Source organism: Caenorhabditis elegans, chromosome X (assembly GCF_000002985.6).
Source record: "Caenorhabditis elegans chromosome X".
In the NCBI taxonomy this organism is placed as follows: domain Eukaryota; kingdom Metazoa; phylum Nematoda; class Chromadorea; order Rhabditida; family Rhabditidae; genus Caenorhabditis; species Caenorhabditis elegans.
This window is the reverse complement of record NC_003284.9, coordinates 6,762,649-6,790,625: the sequence shown is the minus strand read 5'-3', so window position 1 is coordinate 6,790,625 and position 27,977 is coordinate 6,762,649. Positions and strand designations below refer to the sequence as shown.

The 27,977-nt window shown below is 34.2% G+C and overlaps 4 protein-coding genes and 6 non-coding genes across 11 annotated transcripts; 5 read left to right on the top strand and 5 right to left on the bottom strand.

Moving 5' to 3' along the window:
• Positions 1-1,077: 1,077 nt before the first annotated feature.
• sgca-1 lies at positions 1,078-3,370 on the top strand (the record flags this gene model as incomplete). Of its 2 annotated transcripts, NM_001373338.3 has the most annotated exons (10): positions 1,078-1,249; positions 1,295-1,393; positions 1,478-1,585; positions 1,642-1,734; positions 1,785-1,908; positions 1,952-2,114; positions 2,172-2,261; positions 2,671-2,849; positions 2,908-3,113; positions 3,160-3,370. In NM_001373338.3, 10 exons carry the CDS (start codon positions 1,099-1,101, stop codon positions 3,321-3,323), a joined length of 1,377 nt encoding a protein of 458 aa, NP_001360086.1. The 2 variants fall into 2 exon arrangements, with proteins under 2 accessions (NP_001360086.1, NP_001360087.1); NM_001373339.3 differs by lacking the exons at positions 1,078-1,249; positions 1,295-1,393 and having other exon boundaries at positions 1,558-1,585; positions 3,160-3,323.
• Positions 3,321-6,215, bottom strand: bgal-2 (Glycoside hydrolase 35 catalytic domain-containing protein). The gene is made up of 11 exons (NM_076739.7): positions 6,137-6,215; positions 5,794-6,089; positions 5,436-5,529; positions 5,051-5,382; positions 4,901-5,005; positions 4,480-4,859; positions 4,356-4,433; positions 3,952-4,089; positions 3,763-3,906; positions 3,551-3,715; positions 3,321-3,502 (listed from the first exon to the last, which is right to left on the bottom strand). Exons 1-11 carry the CDS (start codon positions 6,190-6,192, stop codon positions 3,362-3,364), a joined length of 1,929 nt encoding a protein of 642 aa, NP_509140.2. The 5' UTR covers positions 6,193-6,215; the 3' UTR covers positions 3,321-3,361.
• Positions 6,216-6,382: 167 nt separating this feature from the next.
• idpp-6 (Prion-like-(Q/N-rich)-domain-bearing protein) lies at positions 6,383-7,389 on the bottom strand. The gene is made up of 4 exons (NM_076738.8): positions 7,266-7,389; positions 7,010-7,141; positions 6,799-6,933; positions 6,383-6,754 (listed from the first exon to the last, which is right to left on the bottom strand). The coding sequence occupies exons 1-4, from the start codon at positions 7,366-7,368 to the stop codon at positions 6,429-6,431; spliced, it is 696 nt and encodes a 231-aa protein (NP_509139.2). The 5' UTR covers positions 7,369-7,389; the 3' UTR covers positions 6,383-6,428.
• Positions 7,390-7,470: 81 nt separating this feature from the next.
• H22K11.11 lies at positions 7,471-7,596 on the top strand. The gene has a single exon (NR_071362.1). It is a non-coding gene; the product is annotated as an Unclassified non-coding RNA H22K11.11 (non-coding RNA).
• H22K11.10 lies at positions 7,471-7,619 on the bottom strand. Its single transcript, NR_071361.1, has one exon. It is a non-coding gene; the product is annotated as an Unclassified non-coding RNA H22K11.10 (non-coding RNA).
• Positions 7,620-7,814: 195 nt separating this feature from the next.
• Positions 7,815-7,951, top strand: H22K11.6. Its single transcript, NR_071360.1, has one exon. It is a non-coding gene; the product is annotated as an Unclassified non-coding RNA H22K11.6 (non-coding RNA).
• A 4,521-nt stretch (positions 7,952-12,472) lies between these two features.
• On the top strand, positions 12,473-12,615 carry H22K11.12. The gene has a single exon (NR_071359.1). It is a non-coding gene; the product is annotated as an Unclassified non-coding RNA H22K11.12 (non-coding RNA).
• Positions 12,473-12,696, bottom strand: H22K11.7. The gene has a single exon (NR_071358.1). It is a non-coding gene; the product is annotated as an Unclassified non-coding RNA H22K11.7 (non-coding RNA).
• irk-1 (Inward rectifier potassium channel irk-1) lies at positions 12,512-24,656 on the top strand. Its single transcript, NM_076737.5, has 12 exons — positions 12,512-12,688; positions 17,682-17,821; positions 20,667-20,823; positions 21,162-21,236; positions 21,288-21,452; positions 21,643-21,786; positions 21,842-21,977; positions 22,066-22,134; positions 22,595-22,909; positions 22,960-23,139; positions 23,243-23,364; positions 23,912-24,656. The coding sequence occupies exons 2-12, from the start codon at positions 17,686-17,688 to the stop codon at positions 24,045-24,047; spliced, it is 1,635 nt and encodes a 544-aa protein (NP_509138.2). The 5' UTR covers positions 12,512-12,688; positions 17,682-17,685; the 3' UTR covers positions 24,048-24,656.
• Positions 15,948-16,097, bottom strand: H22K11.5. The gene has a single exon (NR_071357.1). It is a non-coding gene; the product is annotated as an Unclassified non-coding RNA H22K11.5 (non-coding RNA).
• Positions 24,657-27,977: the final 3,321 nt, after the last annotated feature.

Here is a 27,977-nt window from a genome sequence, read left to right as displayed (position 1 = left end):
GGGAATACGAAATCAGAATTTGGACATTGGACTAGATGAAATAAATTGAGAACTGTTGCAGTGGTGGAGCAGGTGTGTATACAATTACTAATAATTTTAGAACCTGAAGTAATTTTTATAAATTTGTTTCATTGAACCAAGTATTGAAGTTTTAAGTAGTAAAACATGTGTTACTATAAATTGGCCGAAAGTTTTTTAACAATATTTTTTGTTGGCTTAAAAACACTTATATTAGTCGTGCATGACCAATAATCATAATATAAATATACATACTTCAAAAACTTTTAGATATATATACTTTTAAGTTGAAATTTTGGAAATTATATTGTTTTCCAGCCACTTCCAGAATTATGATAGGTGAAAACTAAGTTTTCTTGAATTTTCGACTGCACAAAAAATTTAAAAAGTCGTTTGAAAAGTTTCACTATAGTCTTAAACCTTTAAACCACAATTTAAATTTCATTTTCACAACGGCCAATACCCAACCTTTGACAAACTCTGAATTCTAGTTTTTTCAACAAAAAAAAGTGTATAAATGACGAAAATGAAAAAACTTTTTGTAGAATGATAAATTATTTCCCAGCCGCTGTGTCAAGGCTAATTAAACAAAATTGAAGTTTTACCTAGCTCTAGTTTTTTTTAATGATTTTAAAAAGTCTAACTTTGAAAAATTTACAATTTTCTTAATATTTACTCTTTCTTTAACAACTTTTTACCTTTTAGATTAAAAATTGTTCACCCCTTTTCTGAATTTCTGAAAGAGAGACTCTCCTGAAACCAAAATTCCAAATAAAGACATTCATATCACGTTTTCTTTCAAGTATCGTTTTTAATGTATATATTCATTATTTTTATCTTAAAAACATTATTGAGACGACATCAATCAACCCCACCACATCAGTTTATCTCATCAAGTTCATCATGCTCTAAAATATCGTCAACAATGATTTCCCCGGCGGGTCTTGTTGGCAGCTTCCCTCAAACCGCCAACCCAGTTGAGCTGTGTAAAAAGCAAAAGTTTGTGCGGACGGCTCAGCGAGCAGCCGTTGTAAAGGATCTCGTTCCACACATCTCTTTCACACAAAATCTTCACTTAAAATGAAAATTCGTTTACTCGATTTTTCGATATTCTCCATTTTGTTGCTATTTCGAACGTCGAAATCATTCAAAGCTCCTACTCACGTGACTGCAACCAAGGGAAAGTTTTTTGTCCACACTCTCCATTCTGCACACTTTTTCCCGAGCACAGGTGCAAACTATTGATCGTTTTTATCAATTGCTCTTTTATTTTCAGTTAAAGTGAAATGGGAAGCTACGCTAAACAAAAAGCCGGCTCTTCCAAACTGGTTACGTCTCTTACCGTCGCGACACCCGGAAATCGCTTATCTAATAGGTGATCGATTAGTTATTAACACACCAGTACATTCATAAAAATAAAATCATCTTATGATTTTTATCGTAGTTATGTATGTTTCAGGCACACCGGTCACAAATGTGCAGCATGTTACACTACACGTGATTGCGAAACGACTGGATAATTTTGATATACAGCAAAGAATGGTGGTGATTAATTTGGTGGAAGACTGTTAGTTTATAGTTTAGAACATTAAAAAAAAGAAACAGTAAACTGTAATTTTGCAGCATTGTATCAAGGAAATACGCAACAAGTTTTTGAACTGCCAATAAATGGACTAGATGTAGAGGATTTAGTTTCAAATCGAGACAGAAAAATAAGTGAGTAATAAAAAACACACTTTTGTCATCATCATCATAATATTGTTCAGGTCAACTAGAAAACTCATTGCGAAACACATTCCGGGGAAGAAATGTAAACCCATATATTGCAGGTGTTCGCTCCAGATACATTATTCCACGTGGCAAGGAGCACATTTTCAAAAATAGTTTCGGGTAAAAAAATGTTTTAATTCAATTCAGTTTTTGAAAAATTCAGAACAATGGTGTATGTTGGTACACAGCAAAAGTTCTATCCCGGAACCATGTCAATTGTACACAATTTACAAACTATGCCCGAGTTTTGTTCAAATCCCTCATCTGTCGTGATGAATAAGTATTTTGCACCAACATTTCCGGTGGACTGGTGTAATGTTGCGGTAGTAAGAACAAAATAATTAAATTTGTCAACATTCTAAAATGTTTAAATATTAATTCAGAGAAATATTTCATCTCTTGAAGGAGAAGGTATTGATGAATTGATAAAGGATGAACAAGAAGAGAAACTGACAAAAGCGAATCCAGATCAGGTAACTTTTAAACAAAACTCTACATGTTTTGAGAAATGCACAGCTTTGAAGCGACCGTAACTTAGTTTTCATTTGATTATTAGTTTATTCAACATTTTACACTGAAGAATAGCTTAACAAACCAATTGAACGGCTCGAATAAAGTAGTAGCGAGATGGAAATGGACGGATTAGCAAAGTTTGACAGTTAAGCATAAAATATGCATTTGGCCTTGAAATTTTACATAGCCACAATAATCGCGTGCGGTTATCGGGGTGAGCTGGCAAATAGCAAACGAAAGTATTGCGGCAAGTAACCATAACCTGAAAGAAGCGGACCGGGCATGTGATTAATGTTTTCTTCAAATTTTAGAATTTAATTTCAGAAATTTTCAAAAAAAAATTTCAGAAAAAATGTCTTTACATTTCAGAATTTGAACGAAAAACCTGAACAACCCCCACGTGAACTATATGGATACTCAGAACATGGTTTTAGCATCGTCTTATTTGCCATAATTCTTGGTGTTTCAATTCTTTTTGTTTTTGCACTCGTGCTCATTTTTTTTGGGTCAAGAGAAGGGCAGAAATGGAGAGACGACAAAACGTCTGGGTATATTTTACATTTTAACTTCAGTTATTGTACATGTTTGTACATAGCTAATTTACAGTGAAACATTGGGCGAATTCATTAGCATTCGTGACAATCAGAAGAAGCTCCGCGAACTATCACTTCAAAGGCAACTTCTGAGCATGGGACCAGACACGAACTCCACTGCGCCTTCTGGAATTCATTCTTATTTACAATCAAGAAGTAGAGCTCCAAGCACTAGTATTGCGAGATTTAGCAAAAGTGCGAGTAGACTTAATGATAAAGGTACTTTGGTTTTTAATATTATCTTTGATTAATTATGTTTGTTCAGAGGATACAATTGAGCTTCTCCCTTCAGTTGATCATGTCCCGGTTGGAAAACAAACTGTTGCAGAAGCGGCAAAACAGTGTGGAAGTTCTTTGCATTTGTACAGAAACCCTCTGAGTAATGAAAGTGATGAACAGGATACGGAGAGTTCTGATGAAGACAACTAGACTATTAAATTACATTTATAAGTATTCAATAAACGATCTCAATAATCAAACACCGGGATATTTGTGAATTTTGCTGTACAAGCAGTTGCTGTACAGGCTGTTGTGGCGCCTTCAAATTCGTAAAACATGATGAGATTTTCCCCTTTGTGAAGGAATTCCGATGGAATATAAAGAGTTTGCTGAAAATTAACTTTTGAAAAATATATTAAAAACAGTAAATTGGGCACCTGTGGTCCAATAGAAGCCCAATATCGTCCAATGTTGTACTGATTGATAGTCACAACGCCTTTTCCCCAACCTCTTGTGTCTAGAAAAGTGTCAGCTGGAGCTGTTTTGATTATTAAATTTCCAATGAACACCGACGGTTGCTCTATTGCTGCCGATTGAGATTTCTGTAAATAAAATAATATATGACGCACGTTTTTGAAGTAGCTGATACTTCAAAGTCAATTGTTTCGAAAACATGTTGCTTCAGACTCTCGTAATTTTTCACCAAACTAATTTCGTATGTTTCAATTGGAACTTCACAGCTCTCCCAATTCTCGAGAGTTATGTTACGCATGTAGACATTTCCTTGAATTCCCTGGAAGAAACTTCTCAATTGAAAACGTACACGTTGGGGCCTTACTCTTGACATAACAGGGTAGTTGTTATGGTCTCTACCAGTTATTTCAATTATGATTTCCAATGAGTTGAACTGGTCCAAACATCCTTGAACATCTATGGTGTTATTGTGAATTGAGCCAAATTGTTTGTAAAGGGCACCCTGAACAAAATAATTATGCTATCAATTTTGATAGTCATGACATAAATATTCAAGCAATGAATTCTCCTGAACTTCTTCTACAATGCTAAAATTAGCTATAAAAGTTTGGCACGTTTTTAATTTTGGAATTTCAAAATACCTTTTTCCATAACGGTAATTTTTTCAGTACCTTCAAATGTTTAGATTCAAATAAGCCAGGTTTAAATTTACAACTGTGCTCTAAATTCTTCACTTTTCAAAAATTCTATACAAATATAAAAGTTTACCACAAAGTTTTGATTCAAGAAAATATACGCATTGTCAGCAAAAGTTGGAATATACAGGGATCCGCACTCAATAATGGTCTGGAAAAACCAACACTATACGAAATTTAAAAATCTCAAAACCAACAGTATTATAATAAATGTATCCATATCCTTGACGAATATATTCAGCCGTTCTAGGCGTTTCTGGGCTGCTCCAGCATTCGGGATTTGCGCCAATTATGAAACCAGAAATTGTGTCAAATACTGTGAGTTGGACGTCAGGATACGCAGTCCGTGGTAAGTTAGCTGGAATTGGAGTCGGCGGATTCTGCCAGCCAGGAATGTTGCTGATCCAATTTCTAATGGAAATATACAGTGGATTAACATCACCAGCTTCAGAAATAGGAGCAAATGAGTCATATGACGTGGTGACAGGGTAAGGATCGACGGCTCCGTTCCAATATCCGAAATTTGTGCCGCCGTGAGTCATATGAAAGCTTAAACTAGCATTCAATGCAAATGCGGCTGAAAAATAATTATAATTTTAAAGTTATTTGCAAATTTACTTTTTGCCGTTTGAATAATAAGATTATTTGGGTAAGGATCAGAAACATTTTTGCCCCATAGTTTGAATGGATTGATAAGAAACTGCGAAGCAACTGCCGGCGCACCTGAACTATTTATTGTTTCAATTATTCACAAATTTGTTCACAAACCTTGCATGAATGCTTTTTGCATACTGAACCAACTTTCAATTTCCCCGGCATTTGCATTTGGCACAATTTCGATAGTTGGTAGAATATTTGGAAGTGTTCCACATCTCATAAATTGAAGAACTGGTGGATTGACAGTGAAAAGAACAACATCATTTCCTAAATTCTCCTTCGCCATATTTGCAAGCTGTAGAAGATATTGCTGATCACAAATGCCGAGCGCACCGTAAAAATGCTCAATTTGAACCATGAGAACGGGCCCGGCGTTTTTTCTCATGAGCGGGTAGATTTTTGGAAGTAGATGTTTCCACCATTGAGTTACTTCCGTCATAAATCTGTTTGTTGTATACTGTGTAAAAAGCAAGGAAAAATGCTGAGAAAAACTTACGATGGGTCACTGCTCCGGTACTTTCCAATTTTCGTATTCCTGATGAGCCACCAAGGAAGGCCGCCGTTATCCCATTCAGCAGAAATGTACGGCCCTATAGTTTATTATATTCAACCGCTAAACCTTAATCTTCAAAATATTCCCTCAGTTCAAAGAAACTTTTGAAATTTAGTAAATTTTTTAGTAAAAAAAGTAAAAGTAAAAAAAAAGTAATTAGTAAAAAATTAGACTTTGAAGAACTCTAGCTGTCTCGCGTGGTCAAAGCCCTAAAATATTTGTAAAAAAACATGCATAATCAAAATATAAAACCCAACGGTGATGTTTAACGTTTCTCCCATAATACATATTTTACTATTACCAATTCTGAGAATCGTATACAATCCATTTGATTCAGCAGCTTTTATGAATTTGACCAAATCCAAATTTCCAGAAAGGATAGGAGTTTCATCTTGATAAAATTGATGAAGATTCCAAGGAACTGGTACGGTGATTGCATTAAATCCTAACGCTCGCACTCGCTTCAGACGGTCATCCCATTTTTGATGCGGAATTCGGAAATAGTGTATTTCTCCAGCAATGTAGGTGAAAGGATCTCCATCAAGTAAAAATTGACTATTCACAGTGTCAATCTTGAATGATGGAGATGAATCTGTTCTAAACTATAAATATTTCAACTAATCAATGAAAAAACGAAATCATACCCGAAAACAGTGGCAAATACTGAACAAACAAGAAATAGAGCCAATTCTCGCCTCATGACTGCCGATGAATTTCGAATTAAATTACTTGCCTATCAGCTTTTTCGCATTTAGTTTTTATCAACTTTATGACCAGGCAACCTTCTATCAGCCATCATAAATGTAGAACAATGTAGAACAAAAAATCAAGCTAGATATGAATATACATGTACTGGTAATGAAAACATATTTATTCATTATATTTGCAGAAATATTATATCACATGACAATTTTACCATTATGCATAAAAACAAAATTAATATCTCCAGGCTTGTCTCCCACGGAAAAATCTCTCTCCTCTCGGAAGAATGGGTCTTCCAAAACTATTTCCATAACCATTACCTCCGGCCATACGATTGAAACCAAAATTATTTCCATAACCGTTTCGGTTTCCGTACCCATACCCATTGTTTGGGTATGGTGACTTAGTTGGCTCAACTGCTGCTCCAACACTCCCTTTAATACCGTCATCTACATTAGTGTTTCCACCATTGAATGAACTGGGACCGTTGTTATACCCATTCAAGTTCGGAAAGTTTCCATTTGGGTGAGGACCATTATTATATCCACTTGGGCCATTGGCTAAAAATATAAAATTACTATTAAAAGTTAAGTTGACATAAAACCTTCGTTTGGCATCCAAGGGGTCTGACCATCTTCTTTATTCTGATTTTCAGTCTCTTCTGCTGGCTTTGAATTTTTATTCCCCACACTTCCCTTGATACTATTGTCTGGAGGAGGTTGCTGAGGACCACTGTAGCCTAAACCGGAAACTTGAAAAAGGTCTTTTGTTTTTTTTTTCAAATTGAGTTGAGTTTTATATTTTTATGTACCTACCATTGGAGTTTGGTCCATTCCAATTGCCCATTGGGAAATTTCCTCCTTCTCCAGCTCCGCCTCCTTCACCGCCATTATTCCACATTCCATATCCATTTTGGCGTTTCAGCCGATCATGTGTAGCTTTAAAATCTGTGAAAATAATATTATAAAATATTATAATAATGCAATTTCAGAGATTTACAGAATCATTAAAACCATAACATTCGCGTTTCTGGCTATTTGTTATTTTTTACATTTCTATGAAAATACATACTTTGTGCTTCACTGCTCTTTTGTGTTTTCGGTGGCTCTTCTTGCCTCACAGAATATACAAATTGAATCAGAAGGAATAGAGTTCCAAGTGTCATGAATTTCATTTTGAATAAATGTTTGCGTTTCTGAAACTTTTAAATGATTGGAATTTAGAAATAAAAAAAAACAATACTTTTCAAAAAGTGTTAAGCATCAACGACTGGTCAAATCTCCACCACTGTTATCCTATTTATTCTATTTCTCCCCAAATTTGCAATTCAAAAAACCTGAGCCAGATGGCAATGGTTCTTTCTGTTTTATTTTCCATCCCCACCCGTTTCCTATGCATTCCTTTTGCTCAGAATCATCGATGCTCTCTGACTTTTCATCTATATTTGCCCGTATGTAAATTATCTATCTATTTTTATTGCCATTTATTCGCATAACAAAATAATGATTATTGAATATTTATAACCTATATTTGTCTAGCTGACAACAAGTATGCACCAAAAAATATTCAACATGTCCTCGAAAAGTAGAAAGTTTATGAGTGTACACACGGAAAACAAAAAACAAGTTCGTTTTCACAAAATCGCAACAATATAAAATAGAATGTAACAGAGACATAAGAAAAAAGAAGTACGAGAAAGAGGAGATAATCATTTTGAGCATTTCAACTTCTCCGTCACATTCGGCAACTAAAAATACTCGAGGATTTCACTTGAGGCGGTTTGTAGCCGTTTCCTTATTACGTATGCAAATCTGCGAGCAAACGCTGAGCAATACGAATGCTTTTTCCGTCAGTATTCATTAAAATAAACCGCACCTTCTGTTGATTTCTGTGTTTTGAAGTGAAGTTCGTAATATTTTTCACTTCAAACATGTTCAAGTATGTTCAGATTTGCGACATTTCGAGATTGAACTTTTTTGTTTGAAAAAATCATTAGCATAAAGTTTTTCAATTTTTGAGAATAATTGAAATAATCAAATTAATAAACATTAGTTAAAAAATGCCACTGCCGAATTTTCATGACGATCTGTAAAATATCAGAGATGGCTGAAACTTTTTGATTTCCACCAATTCGGAACATTTATTTGAAACGTTACACATTTTTTCCTTTTCCGACAAGAATGCCAAGAAATCCTGAATCGAGCTCATTCGCTGGATGAGCAATGTAGATGACCAAATCGAAAAATGATGATGAACCTTCGTGCTTATTTTTGCAACCTTTGCACATCTCCAAGGCATTTTTATGGTTACGCTTGAATGATATTTCGAAAAATATTCGAACATTCATTAACAAAGTTTTTTTTTTCGAAAAAATTACAGCACCAAACTTTTAAACTTAGAAGTACAGAAGATTAACGTTTCCGCCTGATTACTCAATATTGCACCCTTTCATGAATTTTATTCCATCTCTGAAATTTTCGTCCAAATTGAACGTAAATGTTTTTCCCTTTTCACTTCGAATGCGTTTTGCACATTCTCTACTGCGACATGTTTTATTCTGAATGCCTCCATAAAACATCCCTATTTATGAAATTTTTGTTCAGGGAGATCTTTTGGAGTCCGTTTTGTCTTTTATAGTTCCGTGTACAACATTTGGAGTTGATGATCATTAAAAGTGAAAATGGACAATAATCATTTTAAATCCATAAAATGAATGTCAACATAAAAAACACCTAGGATCATATCAAACAAAATTTTCTATTTGAAATTATATTTGTCATGAAAAAACTCCATGAAGCTTTCCATTTCTTATTTCTTTTTAATGAGACTTTAAAAGTTCATCTGAATGTTTCAGTTTACATTTAAAATTTCCGAGGTTTTCTTTTTTGAAAACTTAGATTTTCCCCCCGAAAGTGTTTTAAATTTGGAAGTGTAATTATAATTTGATTTGTTTTTGAAACAAATGTGTATAACCTTTTGAATAAAATAGGAATATATTTAATTTGGTTCATAATTATAGCGAATGATTTGAAATTTGTTAGGAAAATTTGAATGGCCGTCAATTATCATAAACTTTGGGTTTGTGTTCTAGTCTAGTCAGGCACTGCAATTTATCCTGAATATAGTATGTTCAAGATTTTATATTATACTGAACAATACTTTTTTCCTGCAACGATGCTCCAAGCTCAAAATCAGTTAAAAATTGGAATAAAATAATGACATGTCATAGTTTTGAGATTTCTTATACTTTTCTGCCAAATTTTCATCAAATGTTGTAAATACTTAAAGGTGGACTCTGTGAGGAAATTGTTTTAAAACACGCCTGTGGTGTCACAATGATCAAATAGCATGACAACAAAAATTCAAAAAAATGTTCTAGATTTTATATGATTTTTTTGAAAATTGAAAAATTCTCAGTTTTCCTCTAATTCCTATTTGAATTTCCGCCAATTGGTTCGTTCGATGGAGCGCGCTTGCATTACCGTAATTAATTAAGTTTATTTATTTCAATTTTTCACTATTAAAAAAAAATTTATTTCAGGCTGTCGTCTTCGAAACTTACAATTTTACTGTTTTACGCATTTTTTGTTACTTTCAAATGAACCCTTTGCATTTGTCTTGTTTATTTTTTTTTATGTTCCGATGAAACAACACAAAAAATGAAGAAAATCAGACGAAAAATGAAAATAAAAAATAAAAAATAATGCAAGCGCGCTACATCGAACGAATCAATTGACTGAGATTTTTTCAATTTTCAAAAAAATCATATCAAATCTAGAACATTTTTTTGAATTTTTTTTATCATGATATTCGATCATTGTGGCACCATAGGCGTGTTTTAAAGCAATTTCCTCACAGAGTGGAGTCCACCTTTAAAACAATTGTGGAAATTTGAAAAACGTAACATAGGGTTTTTTTAAGTTAAAAAAATCAAAATGAATAAATAATTACGTTTCTAAAAAATTAATTTAATTTTTAAATTAGGCTACAATGTTTGGCACTTCTGTATTACAAGTATGCATATTTTAAAATTGCATTTACGTGTTTATTCAAAATTAACGTGGTTTGGTTTGCAATTTAACTTGTCAGACGTGGACATAAGTCTCTCCCAAGTTTTAGAAAATGAAAATTCAAAAATTCATAAAATTTTTTTATTTGAAAAATTTCATTTTTTCTTTCAATTAAAGAAAAACTGAGCGATACAAATGTTTTGCAGTACCACTCAAAATGAGCACAAATGAGCACATTTTGTAATAAAACTGCTCAAATTTTCAAGAAAAATAGTGCGATCTTTTAAAATCTTCAATTTGGCTACTTTTCCAAACAATCGGTAATCAATTTTCAAAAAATTTTCAAATAAAGATATTTTAGAACGAACCATTATTTTATACATATGATGACGCATATTGAAACTATATTATGTTTCGTAAGAAGGGATTAGAATCAGGATAGTACTAAGTGCGCAAACTAAAACAATACATTCCCACAGTTTCGTTTTCTTGCTCGATTTTCTCATTTTCTGTCTTAGACAAAAGCTGAGCCGTTCTTTACTATCGAATTTCATAATCTCCTTCCCGTTTTTCTTTTCCTTTTCTCGTCATCATACCAACTGGTGAAGGGAAATCCATTCCCAAAACTACTTTTCCTTTTTTTGACTGGAGCAATTGTCGAACTCCTTCCAGCCGCCTTTTTATTTCTATTTCGTTATACGCCTATTCTTCAGCTCATTTCCAACTTGCTATTCAAAATTTCGGAAGATCCTTTCTCGATGCTCTTCTTTTCTGTTTTTCGTTTTTCTTTCCTGTGCAGTTTGTTCGTTTAGAGTACGAAAACAGAGCCAAGAAGCTGGGAAGAGATAGAGACGAAAACGCTCCCGTTTCTATTTTTCCTAATTTTTTGAGCTTCTCGGTACTTGGCTCAAATCAACATAAACTTTGGTTTCGAATGTGGTCGTTCAGAAAAGAAGAACGCGATGTTCTTAATTCCAAATAGTTTTTTCTTCTAAATCAACTTGGCACAACAAGTTGCTCTGTTAGAGTGTACCATGTTTTTTCGTTTTTCTTCTACATGGTTCTTGTCCAAATCATGAATAGTTGAGAATCTTTTTGTTCATCCAGAAATTTGATACACCTCATTATTTGTTCTTTTCATTAAGGAGACGTTTAAGAAAGTTGTTTTTTTACAAAGTTTTTCTTTTTGCTTAAGCAAAATAATGCAAAGGGAATTTTAACAAAAATGTATAGTAGGCAAACAGAAGAAAATAGCAAAGTTTGAATATTCAACTATAATATTCATTCGTGAAGCACGTGCACTTATTTATCCGCTCCTTTTTGTTAATTGGCCTAATTTTGCTAGAAAATAACATATTTATTCGGCTCTCTTCCAGACAGTCAAGAAAATGGCTGAAACCTCGTTTTTGGCTTTTGTTAATCCTCACTTCCGCTTTGACATTCTAAAAAATACTATGACCACAAAAATCGTAGTAAATTCCTTTTTATCGTTGATTGAATCCTATTTTTCACAATTATTTCCTTACAATGAGTTTTCCGTAGCTTAAAAACTGTTATGAACATTTTTTTTCAAAAAAAAAAATCTGAACAGTATTAGCTGAAATATGTAACGTTTGACCTAACTTCCGTAGTTTCTAATATTTTTTTAGGTAAATTTTTTTAAAAATTTTTTAGGTAAAAAAAAATGCAAGCGCGCTCCATCGAACGAAACAATTGCCGGAAATTCAAATAGGAATGAGGGGAAAACTGGGTTTTTTTTCAATTTATCTAGAAAATGTTTTGAATTTTTTATTATGATGTTCGATCATTGTGGCCCCATAGGTATGTTCTAAAGCAATTTCCCCACAGAGTCCACCTTTAATGAAACCTCTAAATTTTGGAATCGATTTATTTAACACTTTTTTTTTTGGGAAAAATAAAATATTCCAAAAAAATTTGGGGCGCTATAGAAGTTTTACGCACTATTTGTCTAAATTTTCGTGGGTTCCTATTAATTTTTCTACAAACATTTTAATCCTCCTTTTGAACTTGTGAAATCAAATCCAACAAAAACATAAAAAAAACATGTTATTCTTGTTTTTTATTCCAAAAGACTCTAAACAGAAAACCAATTGAATCGTTTGAATAATTTATCAGGAACTTGGTTGCAATAGCTTCCCTCCGCCTACTCAATTTAAGCCTGCATGAATCATGTGTTTTCTTTAACGGTGCATTTAACTATTTCACGGGACAACACATAGTGTCAGCCAGTGGTAAGAAGTGAAAAAGAGGTACTCTCGAGGCGTGTCCACCACAAAACAGCTCTTCGGACACTTGCCTGATACCCTCTTGCAATTGTCTGCTACCTTTTCTTCCCTCCTTTTCCACCCCATAGTGCCCCTCGACAACGCTAATTGTATCATCGTTGATCGGCGGCAGACATTCAAAAGTTCTGTTACGTACACTCTGGGGCCACCGGAAACAAATGTCTCCTTTGAGGAAGAGGTGAGTTCAAGCCGAGTTCTTCAATTTTTAGCTTTTCTTTCCCGGAGGGCACGGCATGCCACATTTGTTTTCGTCACTTCTCTAAATAAGAAACAACTGAAGGATGTTATCTGTTCTAAGGCAAATGCCGCAAAAAAAAGAACTGCAAAATAAAAAATAGGCAAGGGAAGAAGAAATTTAATTTGACTCTACTTGCAACCTCATGATATCTCTTGCCTACCGTAGTGGATAATCTTAAAGATCTGTGACGCTTCAAAGTTTAATAGAAAGGTCTAGGACAGCATCGTGTGTGTTTTGTCGTCAGCATAGAAAACATTTCAAAGCTTATAACTGACACAAAAACCAGAGTTTATTAGCAAAATTTTATTTCTTCGCCGTCGTCGTTTTATGCAGCTCGTCCCCTCCTTGCTTTTTGACCAAGCTTGCAGGCCGGGAAGCTGAGTTATTTTGAGCAAATTTCAAAAATTCTGCATTGACATAATCAGAATTTTGTTGTTTTTGAGCATTTTTCTCCCACGATTTTATTTGATTCTAATGAAAATAGAGTTTTATGACGTGCTTCTTACCTGTGAAATGCATAAATCTTTATTTTTTAGTATTAGGTATTGCGCCAGCGAAGTTAATGTTAAAAATCACTACTATAATTCTGTTACGGTAAATTATGATCTGCGTTTATAAATTCATGGGTTGGTACATGCGATATTGTTCACCAACGTTTTACTTGAAAAGCTTCCAAAATTTTTTAAGTTAGTGAAGTTTTACAGTATTAGTTGTTTAATAATCTCTGTCACCACTCCAGCTTCAATATTGCCCTGCTAAAATGTGAAGTCTGGCCAGTGTATAATGCTAAAATTACCAGATGTCAAAAGAAAACTTATTCAAAATTTTCGGAAAAAAAGTTTTATTTCGAGTCAAAACAAAGTGTAAACTCAGTTTTCATATATTTTTTGAAAGTCGTACAAAATTTCAATTCCTGTTTCTAATACTGTTTGGCTTGAAATAAAACCTCTTTGAAAAATTTGAAACGTTTTATTCTCATGTTCGGTCATTTTAGCACCATTAGAATGGTTATTAATTATTATTTTCCTTCTAGCCGTACTCCACCTTTAATTAGAGTCGCACTCATATTAGTCGAGTTGTCAGATTTTGCCATTAAAAAATCACCCTTTGAATTTTAACTAGAATTTTTGCAGTACGCAGAGAAAAATATCAACAAAAAGATTTTTAAATTTAATAAGCAAGTTACATAAAATTCAGGTTTTCGTTGCCGAAACCAATTCACCTCCCCAACAAATTAATTATTGTTTCATTCGGTAACCTTCTTATTGAAAAAGAGCATCGAAATATTTAGAAAAACAAAAAAAGGAAGTGCTTTCTAAATGTTAATGTATTAGTTGAAACGAAAAAAAAAATCAATTGTTTTCTTACTTTAGCGTACTTAAGATGAGTGCAGTCAAAAATCCCACATTATCTATTTTAACTAGTTTTTTTTCAATCTATTTCGGTTAAAGCCATTTTCCATGCGAACACATTCTTCATTTCCTATTGTTCTCACCCTTCTTTGATTTCGTCATCAACCTTGAGGGCGTTGCTCAGCTCAAGAGAGCTTGCACACTCTATTTCTCCCTTTTAGAACACCAATCAAATTTCAAGATTATCGTACTGCTGACGTCTTTGCGAATTTGGGGTGTCTCATTTTCCGGAACAATAAAATAGATTTTTCAGAAAAAAGATATCAAAAAGATTCGCATAATACTTTATAATCTGTTTGAAATTGAATTTCTAATAGTAACAAGAAATCAAGAAAAGGCTTCTATTTTTTAAAGGTTTAGGAAAAAATCATTTATTTAGCTTAAACGTATTCTGATTCCCAAATTCTATGGGTCTTACGTCACAAAAGCTATCCTGGAGAGATAGAGTACGCACTCAAAGGACATATTTGCGTAATTAAGGTTGGAAATAATGCAATTTATTGTTGACTTCATTATTTGCTCAATCCAACAAAAAAAAACACATCGCAGACGTTTCGAAATGTGTTTTGATTTTTCTGCTCTCAGAACTCTCACTGAGTCATGATAACATTGTTACAATGTCGTGAAAAGCAACAAAAAACAGACAAGTTCTGTGAGGTGTTATTTATGCAAATGTGTTCAGGTTACCCTAAAAATAGAGCTTGTTGTGATTTCTGCACCAATCTGAGCATCTAGGGGACGCTCCAGAGATAATTTGCGTCATCAGAAGTTCCGAGTGATTTTGAAAGAAAAGAAACACCTGTCGAATCAATGATCACAAAAACAAGATCATTTGTAAGATCCCGTATCAGGTGGCTCAAAATAATGAAACATTAGTCTGGGGTACATCCATCAGGAAATGAATGCAAGTGTTGGGATCCCATAAAAAGGAAGATTTCCTCATGACTTTTTGATCATTCTGGTCCACTCGGGTGCTTCTTGCATATCATATCCATCCATTTACGGATCTGCAAACCAATTTTTTTTCTGGGTACACTCTTTCTAGTTCATTTTTAAAATAGTTTTTGCGAAAGTTTATGTTCATCTTAAAAAAACTCAATTAACCATGTAAGAGTCGTTAACTTCTCCTTTTAAAGATTTACAAAAACGAAAAAACTTCTTTTTCAGAAATCCAAGATCATACCCAGAATCTAATCAGATTTAAAATTTAACATGCAAAACAATTTGCGAACCGCTTTACCTTACAGATTTGTAAGAGTTTTTCGAACAAAAAACAATTTTGTTTCCGTGGTTGTCACGTTTTTCTTTCCAGCTTTTGTTGTCCCACCAATTGAGGGTGGTTTATCCAATTCCCGATCATACATAAACATGGCATGTGAATAGGACTGAAGTAAGAAGGGAGAAAAAGAAGAAGAAGAACGCAGCTTAAAAAAGGGGAAAATGGGGAAAAGGGGCAGAGTCAGAAAGAAGGCAAGGCGGGCTAGATCTGCATGTGCGTGTGTGTGTACATGGCCTCAGTGCATCTCATCGCTGGTCGGGGGTCCATCTCGTTCCCATTCATCAGCCTATTCATTGACTTCATATTTATCCGGATCCACACTGTTATTCTAATACTCTAGAAAAACCTTGCTCTGGGCTTTTCGCCCGGTGATCTTGGCCCTGTCTTCTTCTTCGCCTATTACCAACGGCCGCTACCAGCTAAGCCAGGATAGTGGTCATTTTCAATTTTCTACTTATTACTACCCAGCGCACATATTTCGCGTCTTCGTTTTTTTCCAATTTCGTGAAGACGTTCAGGGCGAGTAAAAACTACATAGAAAGATGAGAAGACATTATTCGTATCACGATCGACCAGCATCCTATGCTCAGTGGTCTAAAAATAGACGCCTATTGTTGTGCAAAATGCTTCCCAAGTGAGTTTACTCCCAATGACCACACTGGTCACAGACAGATCATTTTGTTTCGTGAGTCTCGTGAAAACTCGTGAAAAAAAATATGATGGATTTGGTTGAACCTCAAAAATTGATAATTTCTAGATATAAGTAAAAACAAGATCTCTCAAGTTTATGAGTGGTATGGTTCAATCATTAAAGTGTAAACAAGACATTTGAGATTAAATGAGTTTTGAACAATTTTATCTCTATCTAGTGTCATTCAAAATTGTCAGGATTCGCTTTAAGGTTTGGTCATTTCGCCGGCTTGGTAACCGTAGGAAAAATATGACATCATAGTTTTATTGGTTTAAAATTTCAAGGTACATACAATTGTTATAGTCTATGAATGCCAAATATATAAAAATCAAAACTCACACTAACATTGTTTGATTTTTCAAAATTTTTTCAAAGTTTTGATAAATTGAGAAAATTTCCAATAAATGTGGACAGTTTGAGAAATGTTGAGCGGAAGAGAAATTAAAATACATATAATGATTGTAAAAAAACACATCTTTTTGCCGACTGATTTTCAAAATTATGATACGTGCTGAGATTTCACCACGTTTTGACAATACACAAGATGATTTTAAATTTTTGAAAAAATACATCGTGATATGCATTTGTTTATTCCAGTGGGTTAAATATTCTCTCTACTGACAATACTCCAACTTTAATTAAGTTAAAAATATTTCACAATCTCGTGTTCAACTTCAATTTTTATTTGTGTTTATATTGCTTATAACCGCAAAACTGTTTCAAACAAATTTTCTCAGTACTCAATTTTTATTCAAATTTAATTTGAAGTAGAATTTCAGTCAGCTTATTAACGTGCGTTCGGAGATTAAATCTTGCCTACGGCGATTTTTTCGTGCTTTTTTATACGTTGCAAGATTAGTACTATTTTGAGAATGTCACACGCTAATTTTAACTTTAAGCTTTTCCAGAAAGATAAATGAAAAACACAAAATAGCAACAATAACAACATTGAAAGTCACACACAATTTCAACCAGCTTTTCGTAAAAACAAAGTTCAGAAATCATAACGCTACCCGCAAAACAAAAATGTTCACGGCGTTCTATAACATCGTCATCACATTATAAATGAATGATTTATTGCCACTATTTTTATATATAGAAAATAAAGTAGAGATCGGCTCAATTGAAAGAAAATGCCAAGTTTTCTTTATAATTTCACTCACTTTTCGACCTTGCTGACTGAAATGAGTGGAATTAATTAGTCACTAAAAAGAAAAAAATGTTTCTCGTTTTCTTTTTCTGTAACTAAGCGCCCCATTTACCCGCACTTTGACTAATTTCCTTTTTCTTCCGTTTAGACTCCAAAAGTCGCACTAAAGAGCGGTCATGGCTCAAAAATGTGTAGCATGCTGAAAAAGATATTTTTTAACAGAACGCTTAAAAGTACTAGACATTTTGAGCTGTGAATATTTCATGACTATCATTTTCTATGAGCTCAGCCATGCTCTCAAATATTTCAGCATTTACTCTTTCAGCAATACGCTCTTCCGTTTCCCATTGAATAATAAAATAATTATACAGAAAACATGGTTTATAACATACATTTTTCAGATCAATGACGCTTTCAGTCCCGGATTGCGCAGAAATGAATCGAATTCGAATGTCAAATCACAGAAAAATGAGTTTAGGAAGTGCGCCTTTGATTGCAAATGGAAGACCCAGTCCTCCTCCAAGAAGAACCAGTCTTGCAGGTAATTGTTATTTTCTAATTTTTTAAAATTTTGTTTAGAAAGCTTGAAAAGACATAAATTCAATTAACAGTGCATTGTCTGGATTTATTTTTCATTTAATTATAAAATCTTTAGAAAAGCATTTCTCAATACATATACACAAATTTTATCCAACGACAACCAAAAAACTAGTAATGAAAATGTATCCACTGGAGTGAGTGAGGCAAATATGGTTGCTAGAATAATCAATTGGTATCTTTGACATAAAATGGTTATCTGTATTCAAAACCACTCTTTGCATTATACAGACAAACCAACTATGAGTTTCAAAAAAGCTAAATACTAACCTTAGTTCCTTCCCGTTTTGCTGATCTAACAAGTCAACTTTTAAAGTAACGTTGGCAGACGGACAGCAAGACCGTTTTCAGAACTTTTCAAAAAAGTAGTTCCCGTCAGTTTGCATTGCTTCAACATAAAAAATTGTATGTAGGTCTCAATTTCTAGATTCTGGACTTAAAATCCTTCTACCAAAATAGCGCATAGCAAAAGCCACTTTCAACTCAATAAGCTGTTCATTGCCTATTTCTGGCACACTTTATCCAATTCTTCACTCATTGGATGCCGCTGTAGTTTTATGGTGCTCTCACTAGTCATTCAAGTTTTCTTCAGAATAGTTTTGCTTTTGCTTTTGCTATTGACAGAGTCCTTTTTTTTCAAATCCCTAATTTTTCAAAAATGAATCGGTATTTTTTTAGTTTGTAACTAAATGATTTTTGATGTTACTCAATTGGTCAGCAAGCTTCGTGTGACCTAAAAATGGAAATCATCAGAGGTAAGTTCTGTCTATGCATTCTTAATAAGTTTAAAGAAGTTTTTGAGAAACTGAGTCAGTACTTTGAATTCTATAGTTAAAAGTGAGTACCACAAATAGTTCTTTTAAAGATGTAGGATATTTTATACCAAACTCTTCTTAAAAGCAATAGTTGGCTGAGAGCAAATGAAGAATGTCTAGAATGTCTTAGCACCTCCTCATTTCGCTACTCTAGCCGGGGCTTATTTTCTTTTTTCTCCCCATTTTCATTTCATTTGGTGAGAAGGACCACGGACCTTCTCCTCTTTTTGATGACGACACTATCGGTTTGGTGGTTACACCCGAAATTGAGCGTTGTTTGCCGGCACAATGCTTCTCGACACCAACACCATCACATTTCCATTTTTCGTAAATGGGCTCTTTCGATTTCAGGATTCCGCTAATTCGCTTGTAATTCAAACCAAAATGCCGTCATGTGCACACTCGATTTCTGCGCTTTCATTTCTCGGTGTGCTACTGATATAACGGTCCTCCCTCATTTTTTTACGATGACTGGCAGTGCTTTGGGCCGTAATGTGCCTCAATTTCCTTTTCTTATTTTTGATGTCAATCCAGCGGATATTATATATATGCACATATACATTCCGTATTCGTGTATAAAATCCTGATCTTATTGCTGTACAGTCGTTTACGAATAAGTAATCCTCTTGCATACCACTTTTGGAAAAATGGCAGGGTCTGAAAAATATTAAGTTTGCAGATAAAATCTTTTCATCAGCAAATGTGACTATCACAAGTGAAACATAATTGTGAAGTTCCTAGATTAATTGAAATTTTTGGAAATCTCCTTATTCGAATTAGAAACGGCTTAGTATTCAAACACTTTTTAACTGTTTCAAAATAAAGTTCAAAAAATAGCAAAATTACTCTAAATGAACTCACGCGCATTCCAATTTCAAAGAGTACTCAGAGTATGCTAGTAAATACGAAAACTACAAAACTCATATATATTTTTGGATCCTGATTTTATTGCTGTACACTAATTTATTTTTTGTAGTTAAACCGCAGAAAATTTTTGAATCATTGTGAACAGAACCGTTCTCTTCAACGTAGATTTTTCTTAACCCTCTCAAAAGTATTTAATTTTAATTTCCGTCAAAACTGAGAAATTTTAGTTTTAGTACTAGTCAAAATTTTTTTGGTAAAACGGTTAGAAATGCCCAACCGCACATACTTTCGGTCACAACTGTAGGTAGTAAAATGCTTGTTTTAATTTAATCCCACAGTATAAAATTGAAAAAATATGTTTTGTTTTTTGAAGTGGCTAAACTTATTTAATACTCGGAACTCGAACTATTTTAACAAGTTAAAGAACAAGAAAAACAACAGGGCAAACACCATTATATTTTAAGTTATTTTACGAAAAAGTTGATAATTCGCAAAGCTAATGAGACAACAAATAAATTTTGGGGGTATTGTTATCGTGAATTTAAGAATTAAACTATAAATTTCACGCGTCATAAATATTCAAGTATTTTTTCTTTTGCATCTTGGTTTCCACAGTTTTTTGAAGGTACACCAATTAAAAAATCAGATTAACAAAATAACCTCAGCTATACTAACAAACCATGTGGTGCTTCTAGACAATTTCCTGCTGATTTTTGAATCCTGATGCATCTGCTCATGTTGTTGTTGTTGTTGTCATAGGTTTTGCAAGAACACGTTGTGACGTCATAATACTGACCATACCATTTATGAATCATACATGATCCGTGTTATAGTAGACATATCATCCATACATTTATAAATTGTGTACCGCGGCGGACCCATACGCTCTTTGGGGAAGAAATTCCCCATTTTTCTGGAATGTTTTTGCAGGAAGAGGGATGGTTGGTCTATGAGAAATGCTTCTTTTGATTTCGTGGTTTTGAGGGTTTTGCAGCGAGTGTGTATTGAAAGCAAATGAGCTGCTGCATTTCATATTCTCATCTTCCTGGGCTTTGAAAATTTTGACCAGTATCTTCATGGAAATTGACAGCTAATGTTTTTTTCCAGAAAGCATCCGCACGCTGGCGTTCACCGCTCGACGAAACTCTTCACCCCTTTACCGCAAGTCGACAAAAAAGCTCAAAAAAAGTCGACTTGTTGGAAAAAATGGCATATGCAATGTTTACAACACCAATGTCCCCAAAAAGGACCGACAATACCTTCGGTAACTTTTACTTTTCTTCTTGACATATCTCTCAAATATTTTTGTCGGAAAAATATGAAACTTCTTGAAAACAATTTGTTTTTGAAGGTGGTGCTTGGTACGACTATAAGAAAACGGGAAAACAAATATTTTCCATCAATAATTCTTAGACCTTGTAAGATCGAAAGTGAAAACAAAAGAAGAATGTGTTTGCAAAAATAGGAAAAGAAACCTTGAAAATCTCAAAGTGCACATTCCGAGGAGCCTTCACTAGACCAACATTACAAAGAACGATAAAAAACCAAACTCAAAATCAAATTAAAATTTTTAAATTTAATGAATAAAGTGTTACATTGTAGAGATATATTTACCACCATGATTGATGTCAAATGGCGATGGATGCTTATGTTATTTGCCTCGGCGTTTGTATTGAGGTAATTAGTAGCTTTTCAAGATAAAAATTACTATTTAAAATCATTTTCCAGTTGGAGCATTTTTGGGACCACGTATTATCTGATTGCATTGGTTCATGGGGATTTATCACTGCCAACACCAGTCAATCACACAGCATGTGTTATGAATTTGGATTCCGTTTACTCGTCGTTTTTGTTCGCCGTTGAAACGCATCATACAATTGGTTACGGTCATCGGTAAATTAGTTTGTTTCTGAAATTTTTGGGAAAACTGAATCTTGAATACGCTGCTGGCATTAATTGTGGTCCGCGATTAACCTAGGCGTTTCGAAACATTTTGAATTGTGCAAAGTCTTTTAAAAAAAGACCATATCCGCTACTCTTTCATACTTCTGAATTTAAGTTTCTTAAATTCGTCAATTTTCAGATATATTACAACAGAATGTTACCTGGCAGGAGCTATTGTATGTCTTCAAGCCATTTGTGCTCTTCTCTTGCAATCGTTTATGGTTGGAATAGTGTTTGCAAAGATGGCACGCCCGAAAAAGAGGGCAGAAACTATTATATTTAGGTGCATTCCTTTTTTTCTAACAATTTAATTTGTTTTGTAATTTTTCGCATTTCAGTGACAAAGCAGTTATTTGTTTGCGTGACGGTCAGCTTTGCTTTCTCTGCCGAGTTGGCGATATGCGGAATACTCATTTAGTGGAAGCCCATGTACGGCTTCAGTTCATAACGGACCGAGAAACCAACGAGGGAGAGGTCAGTAAAAAGTTTCAGAGTTATAAAATATATTTTATTGACTTTTCACATTATTCAAATTTTTAAAATCAAAATACTTGTCATTCAGATTGAGCCCCTTCATCAATTTGAAATGAAGGTGGGGCCTTCAATTGCTGACGACGACCGCCTTTTCTTGGTAAGTGACAAAAATCGGGGGACGTCTAAGTGCTCAGACATCGAGTCATGAGCAAAAAACACTGGAAAATTGAAAGAAAAGAAAAAGAGAATGGAATTGAGTTAATCTGAAGTTCGAAGTGAGTCTAAGCGGGCGAACTGCTTGGAATAGAGAAGCTTTTCTAGTGAAGATTTAGAAAAAGAGAAAAAAGAACATGAAAAAAGAAGAAGTTCTCAATGGGCTGAAGCTTTTAGGAAACCTATTCGTGTCACGTCAGGGGTTAAAAGTTTATTTTACTTTTAAAAGTGTTATTATTGGGATACAGAACTAACATAACAAAGTTCTCACAATTGATTTTTCTTTTTCGAGCAAAAGTCAAATTCCTTGAATCAGATTTGATCACAATCTTTAAATTTTGTTATGAGTTATCACATATTCATTCATAATTTGAAATTTAGTATTACAATGTGGAATTTTTCAGGTCTGGCCGACTACTCTGTGCCACGTCATTGATTCTCGCAGCCCTCTGTACAACTACAATCAGCAAACACTGATGTCTGCACAATTTGAAATAATTGTGCTCCTAGAAGGAATTGTCGAATCAACCGGAATGACAGCTCAAGCGAAAACTTCCTATCTCCCATCAGAAGTTCTATGGGGTCACCGGTTTCGTAAACTTGTTACTTATCAACGATCAAATGGTTCTTATCAAATCGACTATGATCTCTTCCACAGCACATATCCAGTTCGTACTCCTGCAATGAGCCCTGCCGAGTTCTACTCATCGAAACCAAATGTAGGGATTTTCAAAATTGAAATTGGTTTGAATATTATTAATATTTGCAGCTCAAGGACTATTATTGTCATGACAGTCACGAACACAAACTTGAAGATAATCGTTCTTCTGATTCCACTCCATTGCCATCTCCATCTCCATACAGCTACCCTTCAACTCCGCTGAACCATTTTCAATCGTCATCAAACTCCCCAGTATTTTCCAATAATCATTCAAAATTCAACACAGAGGTTCGTATAAAATTTCTAGTTGCTTAATAAACTTTGAGAAACTCCGTAAGAAAAAGAATTTCGCCGATTCTATTTCTGTCATTCTATTTTCTAATAGTTACAGGCGGTGACATGTGAGGCTGGAATGCTGTGTCCTCCAACTATCGTTGTGCAATGTCCGTCAACATGTGCCTCACCCAATCATATGAGAAGAACTCGGAATCAAATGGATAAAAGTCGCACAAGGTATAGTATTGCGTAGGTGGGGGAGGGAAAACTGTTCATGCACCCACTCAAACAATTGTCGAAATGAAAAATGTTGCTTGAAAAAATGGGTTCTTAGTTTGTCAGAAACTTGTAAGAATATAGAGAAAAATCCATGAGGACCCGAAAATGAAAAAAAAAAACCAACAAAAAAATCCAATATTTGGGCGGAGCTTAGTATGTGGAATAAGGCATTCATTAAATTGTTTAATTGCACCTTTCTCGAAATTTTCTGCACGTTCCTTGTGAACTCCTACTTAACAAAAACTAAGCGAAACAAATTACGCCTACGACAATAAAAATTATGCAGAAGAGCGGTTTTCGCTACGTGGCCCAGAAGGGCAAGACTCGATCAACAATTTAGTTTTGAATTTTCACGTTAGATCTTTCTGAAATTTGCCGGCAATGGTCTTCAAAGAGATTTTATAGGTCAGCCGAACTTTTCCAGAAAATTATCTTAATTCATTTTATGAGGGTGGCCGAGTTGTTTATATCACGGCCACGTAGTAAATCGTTATATTTTTTTCAGCAGCTCCTGCGACCTAACGCGACCCAGCACTGCTCTCTCAGATCTAGAAGAAGAGTGTTCCGACAGTGGATCCCCGACAAAATGTCAATCCCCTCCCGTGGTTCCCATTCACATTGAAATCGTCAGCGAGACGTAGCAATATCGTCTTTTAATTAGGGTCTTGATAATTACTGTACTTTACATTTTCAAATCGTTGCTGTCATATTAATTGTATTTCTTCTATTTCTGAAATCTCTCGTTGTGCTGTACATTGACTCCCCCCACAAAATCATTTTTGTCATAATTTGTAGAACATTTCGTCACGTTTCATCTTTCTGGAAATTATAGCCCCTCTTCTGTTCCTCCCACTTTGACTGTTGTCTCTAGCTTCTTTATGTTTAAGTAGGCGGAGCCAACTCTGCTTCACAGTCTTCAAAACAGTTTTCCGCTTTCAAAACTTCATTCCCTCAATCATTCCCGACTTTCGGTGTGTTCTCGTCAGCTTTTTTTCCTCAGTTCATGTTCCTGTGTGTCCTCCACGGTTTCGATGTCCCCCGCACACAGAAACAAACCTCACCGTAAGTCCGATCATTCTCCTCTTACTTACTTCACCCACAGCCTTAGCCATGAACAAACACTTGGTATTATTATAATCATACTTTTTTCTATTTTTCTTGCTTGCAACCCCCTTATGCTTTTTTGCCAATGTTTTTGACAATCTGTAAGTATTTTTTCGAAAAAATAATAAAAAAAACCTAAGAACGTACGAACGAATCTAGCGGTCAGTATGGCAAACAAAATTTTTTTGCGATAGAATGACAAGAGGTCAGTACTTGAAGTCAGTGGTGTTGGTTCTTTGATGATTCATTGAGCTCACTGAACTATCATGGCGTTGGTTTAAGCAATGCTAGGAATAATTGAAACAGTTCTAAAATAAAAATAATTAAACTGACAAATGTTTTCACTATGGTTTCAAGACATAAAATGCCTTGAAAAAAAACTTTAATAAGTTCTGGGTGTTCAACATTCTCCGTATAAAATATGCCACAGTGCCTAAATTTCAAAAACTTGAACTGTTTAAAAATTTAATTTAGAGTATTACTTGATGTTTAAATCCCTAAAATTCATATAAAGAAATGAACAATAAATAATCTTGTGGTTGAGTTACAAAACTGTGAGTTCCCACAATTTGTCAGTTGAAAAATCAAATTAAAACTAAATTACTCCGCTATTTAATCAATTCGTACCACATGAGCAAGGTTGAGCACTTTCCCCATTAATGCTGCTCCAGTTTTAATGACTTTCAAAAAAAAATGGTTTCCCTTTTGGATGTTAGTAACACTCTTCATTTTGTGAAAGAATTTCTATGCAGTATACTTCAGAAAATTTATAAATTTTATTGACTGAAAGAGTTTAGCTAACGTGAATAGATTTTTTGTTTCAGGTTTGAGTGATGTGAAACCTCTTGTAATAAGAGAACTGTAAAAAGTTATTCTCAATATTTCTAAATTCTTCATAGTTTTGAAAAAAGGGCTGACTTGGGTTTTCGGTTTTTCGAAAACTGTTATGGGCTTTCTCAGTTTTCTTTCAGTAGAAAAATACACTATTAAAGTTTGTTCGAAACAATAAAAAAATTGTAAAGGTGTGCGGGGTCAAATCAGCATTTTTTGGACAATTGTAAAACACTATAGATAAATATAATACATTTTCTCACTGTTATATTCAGTTGTTCGTTTTTTGGTCAACAGAATACATGTATTAATCCTCGAAAATAAACAGATTTATCATTGAATATTAATCTTTACAAAAAGCATATTAACATGTAAGTTAGACCAACATGTACGATTTTTTGTGATTTCTATTCAAAAATGACTAAATTTTGTTTTTTGCAACCATCGATTATTGGCAATCTGAGAGGACGCATTGCGCGGGAGTGACGAACACATGGAGGGAGGGCCAGGCGAAGGGGGGACGCTTTTCTTCGTCACCGACCATCAGCTGTGCGCAACACCGGGCTCTTTTCCCCCTCAGCGCCCTTGGTTTTTGTCACATGACACTGTCATAAGCTTCATTTGCATTTTGCTCAAGGTCAGACCGTCAAGAGGCGTTAATCGGTAAATTTGAAACGCTGCTCGTTAGGTGTTTTGTTTCCGTTTTTGTTTGATTAGCACTCTACTTGACTTTAAGAAAATAAGGCGCTTGTTTAGCTAGTTTATCATCGAGAAAGCACATGACATCAATATGATACTTAACGCTTTTTTTTCATAAACTCCCACCCAGTTTTTCAAAGCGAAAATGATCTTCAAAAATTCAAAATTCCTCCAATCAAGATCTTGCAACAAAACTTGTAACTTCTTGCAGCTATCAGGTTTTTCCGCCAATATTTTTTCATTTTTTAAAACTGCATTTTTTGCTCGTATCAATGTTTCACCGATATTAAGGAATCACAACTGTATTTTTTTTTTGAAATATTTTTCAACATAAAAAGGTTAACAAAAAAGAAAATTTAAAAACGTTTAAAACGTGTTTTTGAAAAAAACTAATCATTTTTAACTTTTGAATTTACGCACACTGGTTGTAGTTTCTATTTCCATTCGTTTATTTTTATTTAATACTGTACATATGCTTTTAAGCAAAAATTGCCGCTTTTTTCGGTTTTTTTTGAACATCATACAAACATGTTTTGACCGCTGCCATTTTGAAAAAAATACTTTTGAAATTTGAAAAATTTATGAGTATTTCAGTTAGCAAGTTAACGTTTTTTTTTTTTGAAAAATGTGAAACAAATTTTCGCGAATACCGAAAAAAGCCCTACCAGCCGAGCAAAAACACCATACTGTCCAACACCATGTTTTGATCAATAGTTGTTATTACGTCAACAACACACTAAAGACGATATCCATTTTACAGCCAGGTGGGCTCTCTTTCCTCCTCACTCTGTCATTTGAATGTTCTCTTTTGCGCAACCATCTTCCTGCACTTTACAATAATATTATCCGCCAGTGTTGCCCTTTCTTGACTACAGTTGTAAATTTGCGAGTTTTTCTGTTATACTGTTTGAATCCCTTTTTTCTTACATTCTTATACGTCATATATTTATCACTGAAAAATCTGACATTTCGTTTGGTTTCTGCTCTTTTTCGTGGCAATCGTTTCAGCTGCTAAACAACAGAACATCCACATAAAATTCCCATCATTTACATATTTGAAACGAATTCCTTTTGATATACGTGTCACCTCTGCCATTGGAGCTCCTCCCCCTTTATTACCGTATAAATTCCGTTACTGGGGCCTGTTTTTCAGTCCTGGTTCAGCTGCACTGACTAAGACCTCTTTTTTTTCTTCTCTTCAAGCTTCTTTTCAAGTTTCTTCAACTCCTTTATCCAGAGTTCAATGCAAGTCAAAGTAAATGCAAGCTCCATATATTATTGTTCAAGGTAGGGGAATTTATAATAGAAAAATAAATAGTTAGCAGGTGAGTTGTAATTCAGAACATTTTCTGAAATATCACCTAGATTCTTTTTAAGTTACAAAAGTTCCAGCTTTCAAATTGCTCAATTTCGCATCTAATCTACGTAATAAAAACCAGAAACTGATGTAATTACAGGTCTAAAACGCACACAAGAAATGTTGACTCTTATTAGTAACGTTAACATTTCAATTGCAGAGTATTTCGACGTTCACTCCACACATCTTTAATGCTTGCAACTGATGATTTTTTTACAAACCAAAAATGATACTAATAATGATTTTTGAAACTAGTAGCAGTGTATGTAGAGTGATGCATTAGATAACAGTATTCAAAAAGAGTTTGACTAGACTTAGAACTTTCTCAACCCATCTGAAATTTTCACACAGCAAATAGCTCGCTAAAAAAAAACAATTTTCGTCAATACAGTTCATATTTATTTCCTTTCGACAGAAACCCGCGTAAATAGCATTAGGAAGCGCTATCATTTTTCTTCCAGCAACTGGAATGTTTAGCTGGCTGTAAAACACAGTTTTTCCGACCAAATTTTCGATCAAAAGTCACGGACCAGATTTTTGCAAGAGTATCATTTTTGTATCTCTCAGTCAAAATGTTACT

Bases quoted from the DNA above. Each gene is read 5' to 3' on its own strand.
- bgal-2 (NM_076739.7), bottom strand. From the start codon at position 6,192: ATGAGGCGAGAATTGGCTCTATTTCTTGTTTGTTCAGTATTTGCCACT. The intron at 5,383-5,435 runs GTAAGTTTTTCT...TACAACAAACAG, and splicing joins TACCGGAGCAGTGACCCATC to ATTTATGACGGAAGTAACTC. The intron at 3,503-3,550 runs GTGCCCAATTTA...GTTAATTTTCAG, and splicing joins GGGCTTCTATTGGACCACAG to CAAACTCTTTATATTCCATC.
- idpp-6 (NM_076738.8), bottom strand. From the start codon at position 7,368: ATGAAATTCATGACACTTGGAACTCTATTCCTTCTGATTCAATTTGTA. The intron at 7,142-7,265 runs GTATGTATTTTC...TTATTTTCACAG, and splicing joins AAAGAGCAGTGAAGCACAAA to ATTTTAAAGCTACACATGAT. The intron at 6,755-6,798 runs GTTTTATGTCAA...TTATATTTTTAG, and splicing joins CCCTTGGATGCCAAACGAAG to CCAATGGCCCAAGTGGATAT.
- irk-1 (NM_076737.5), top strand. From the start codon at position 17,686: ATGACGCTTTCAGTCCCGGATTGCGCAGAAATGAATCGAATTCGAATG. The intron at 21,787-21,841 runs GTGCATTCCTTT...TTCGCATTTCAG, and splicing joins GCAGAAACTATTATATTTAG to TGACAAAGCAGTTATTTGTT. The intron at 23,365-23,911 runs GTATAGTATTGC...TATTTTTTTCAG, and splicing joins ATGGATAAAAGTCGCACAAG to CAGCTCCTGCGACCTAACGC.